The sequence below is a fragment of the Hipposideros armiger genome, unplaced genomic scaffold, assembly GCF_001890085.2.
Source record: "Hipposideros armiger isolate ML-2016 unplaced genomic scaffold, ASM189008v1 scaffold_3215, whole genome shotgun sequence".
Lineage (NCBI taxonomy): Eukaryota > Metazoa > Chordata > Mammalia > Chiroptera > Hipposideridae > Hipposideros > Hipposideros armiger.
In genome coordinates, this window is record NW_017734486.1 from 1 (window position 1) to 3,773 (window position 3,773).

At 51.6% G+C, this 3,773-nt stretch overlaps 1 protein-coding gene across 1 annotated transcript; it reads right to left on the reverse strand.

Moving 5' to 3' along the window:
* On the reverse strand, positions 1–3,767 carry LOC109378753 (cerebellin-2). Its single transcript, XM_019635041.1, has 3 exons — positions 3,484–3,767; positions 435–554; positions 1–206 (listed from the first exon to the last, which is right to left on the reverse strand). The coding sequence occupies exons 1-3, from the start codon at positions 3,517–3,519 to the stop codon at positions 9–11; spliced, it is 354 nt and encodes a 117-aa protein (XP_019490586.1). The 5' UTR covers positions 3,520–3,767; the 3' UTR covers positions 1–8.
* Positions 3,768–3,773: the final 6 nt, after the last annotated feature.

Sequence of the window (3,773 nt, forward strand, 5' to 3'; positions counted from 1 at the left end):
CTCTGCGTTTATAGAGGAAACACCAAGAAGCCCGAGAACGTGGAGTATTTCCAGCCTCCCATGAGGTTGCCCCTCTCCAGTTTGAGGTGCACTTTGTCGCCCCTTTCCATCAGCAGCAGGACGCCATTGCTGGCCGCTTCTCTGGTGACGTCCTGGTCTCCTGCAAACGCTGAGATCACTGGGTAGCCGTTCTGCATTAAACTGACCTGCAAAGCAGAGGGGGAGCTCAGCAGGCCACGCAGGACCCCGCTGCCACACACCTGTCCTCTTCTCCCCGGCGCCCACCCCAGGGGTCCCACCCAGAGGCCTCAGCGGGTTGCTAGCACCAGGCCTCCTCAGCCCCGCTCCCAGCGTCACAGAGGGGGCGACAGGGCCCGCAGCAATGGGGGACTAGTGACCCAAAGCTGAAACGGTCAGTGTTCAGAGCTACCCACCTGGATGGTCTGTCTGTTGTACACTTTGACGACGTGAAAGCTGAAGCTATAAATCCCTTTCCTCGGCGCTACAAATATACTGGAGGCCAGATCGAAATGGCTGCCGATGTTTACTAAGACCTGAAAAAAGAAGAAGGGATACAGCACCACATAGTAAGCACCCCCTTAGCATATGTGCTAATCCCACTGGCGAAACCAGCGGCCCAGGCGCCCTGTGAGCTGAGAAGGAGCAGCCAGCAGCCCCAGCTGCGCGAGCCAGGCTGCCCGGGGAGGGGGCGGAGCTGCAGCTAAAGCGTTCTGTGGCCCGAGGGATTTCTAATGGATGGCCATTCATAAATATTTTTTAGCGTCTGTTTTATTTATGCACTGAAGAAGTGGGTGCAAATCTTGTCATGTTGGGGGCAGGGCAGAGAGAAAGGAATGGAAGATAATCAGGTCACTAAACAAGCTGTAAACCGAGTCTGCTCAGAGGTTTGTGAGATTATGGGGACCTCCACATGAAGCTCTGACAAAAATTAGAGTGCCACATGGAATGGGCAGAGAGAGGGCAATGGAGTAAGAGGCCGATTAAATGAGATCTCCCTCCGGTGGAGCTTGGGACCCAATTTCCTTTGCTGCAGGAGAATGGACTGCAAGGTTTTTGTCTCCATGTTTCTCTAGTCTCTGGAAGCACACAGTCAGTGCTCAATAGTGACTGGAGTGAAAGACCACAGTCCTTAAACACTGGCTGTGTCTGCTTCCCCTCACTCCTCTGAGTAATGTGCTTGCTCCCTGAGATAAGCTATGACGTCATGCAATAAGCTTGAATAAATAAAGGGAGAGTCGAAGCAGCAGCTTGGACATCCTTGACTCAAACCCTGGGTATGCCATAACGTGCAAGAGTAATGGAGGAGTTAGCCATGGGATGCGAGGTCACATGACCCAGCAGATGGTTTTTCTCAAATGAAAGGGGATGAGAGCATCACAATGCTATAAGCAGAACTTGAAGAGTGCAGGGTACCCCCTTATAACCCAATTCCTTTTCCAAAATTGAAGACAGAATTTTGCCCCTCTGCTGGGATGCTGTCCCCATTCCTACTCATGCACAAATGCACAACTTGATTAAGATAACAAAATGGTCTGCCTGGTGTTCTCGGCTTTTAAAGCAACCACCCCAGCAACAACAACTCAGCCCTAAATGAGAGATCCTGTCATCTGTTCAGAAAATAAATTTTAACCGAATGCATTTTGTGTCTATTTCTTACGCACTCATTAGAGATGAATGACATGCAATCCCCAGGGGTAATGACAACTGCAGGCGTGACCTGGACAATGGGTCTGCGCCAGCTTCCGCCACAGCTTGGGGCACCACCTCAGTCCCCCAGGACTACAGGCACTGTGGTTAAGGACCTGAGCATCAGGCCCCTGTGCTGTGTCCTCCAGGCCATGCTCTGTGGGCTTTGGGATGCTTTCAAAAAGAATAGAGGTTTCTTATTCCATTCAAGCCCTCGGAGCTGCTTCTTCCAACTCTTTCCCCTCAACTCTACATTCAGGAGACTGGTAAACTCAGTGTCCTGCTGTAGAAGAAAGAACACCTATGCAGCTCAGAAAAGCAGATCTGTTACTCCCGACCTGGGGAGCCAGGAAGGCGCACACTAGGCTTGGCCTGCCATGGTCGCCTCATCTATAAGACGAGGATTCTGCTGCTATGGTTCCTGCACAAAGTCCCAGTTTTCCTGACACCCAGGTAAAAATGCTGGGGCACTATTTGCAGGACACTGGATGGTGAGTAATAATCACACATAACTAAGAAGTTATTGATCAGTAAATAGCGGCCACATACCTATTTCCTTGTTGTTGCCTTATTTGGACATAATTAAAATAAATATGTTTAAGGCTTGTAAATAAAAACAGACTAAAGAGAGACCTCCCTCCCTCTCCCCCCCAAAAAAAACCCAGACCTCCAATATGGTACATACTCCTTAACAAAAATTAAAATAAATGAATGCACTGGTTTAAATGAGGCAAGTGTGTGTGTGTGTGTGTGTGTGTGCGCGCAGATTTCTTGTTCCTTAGGTGTGAGAGTTGGTTACTGGAAGTCAATTAGGTGTGTGCAGTGAGCCCCTCTTCCACGCCCCTGCCCCCCATGTGCTGTCAGAGCCATGAGCTGTCCATTTGTGGAAAGCATTTTGGCACAAGGAAGGGCTGATGAGTTCAAGTTTGCAAACCACTAGAAGGTTTTCAATGTTTCTGAAAAAATACAGAAGCCCAGGAGGGCGGACATAAAAGGAAGTTCCCAACTTCTAATCCTGAGCAGGAGTCACCTAGAGAAGGGACTGCGAAAGTGGGATTGTGTCACTGACCTTTCGTTTGAACCAAGTGGGAGAAGTAAAAAGTGGCTTAGGGCAAATGAAGTCATGAATCTTTGTTTTGTCTTTTCATCTACATCACCACACTATGTACTGATACATTGTATACACTGTACTTGTATATTATGTTGAGCATATTGTTCTCACTCCATATTGCATTTACATAACCACGCTCTCCTTTGTTTTATATTTATATAACCATCCTGTGATTTCTCCACCACTCTTGCCCACTTATTTTTCTTGAAAACAAACGTCCTCTCCCCAGTGTGTTCCAAAAGAAGCAATCGACACATCTTTCCTGAGTTGGCCGAGACCTCCGGAGGACACTCCTTCCGGGGCGTGGAGAGCTTTCAAGGCACTCAATCCCTAAATTGGCCACCTGGGCCACTGAAGCCTGTCCACCACAAATGACAGCTCCCATCTCAGAGAGAAATAAAACGTGCAGTTTCCTTTGGGGAAATACATTTCAGATCGCCTGGCTTTATGGGGCTCTCAGCCATCCAAGTGCCCACTTAGAAAGAAGCTACAACGTCCAAAGGGGCCATGGCAAGGACAGCTTACTACAAACGGGAGAGAGTAGAAGGAGAGGACAGGGCAGGGCCGGCAGGACGGAAGCGCCTGGAGCTCCAGCCGCGCCGCACCCGGGCCCCTGCCCTGTCCTCCGGGGGCGGGAGGTGCCGTGCGCAGGCCGGCCCGCTAACCTGGTCGAAGTAGATGGTCATGGTCCGGTTGCTCATCTCCGACGGCTCGTGGTTGGTGCTCCGCGTGGCGGAGAAGGCCACCTTGGCGCTGCCGGAGCGCACGGAGATGCCCAGCGAGGAAGTGACGGCGCCGTCCGCCGACGGACTCGAGTCGCACACCACCAGGCACTTGCCCTCCAGCACGATGGGCTCCGTGTCGTTCTGCGCCCGCACCGGGCAGCCGGCGGGCACCAGCAGCAGCAGCAGGGCCAGCGCCGCCCCCAGGCAGGAGCCGCAGCCCGCCGGCTCGC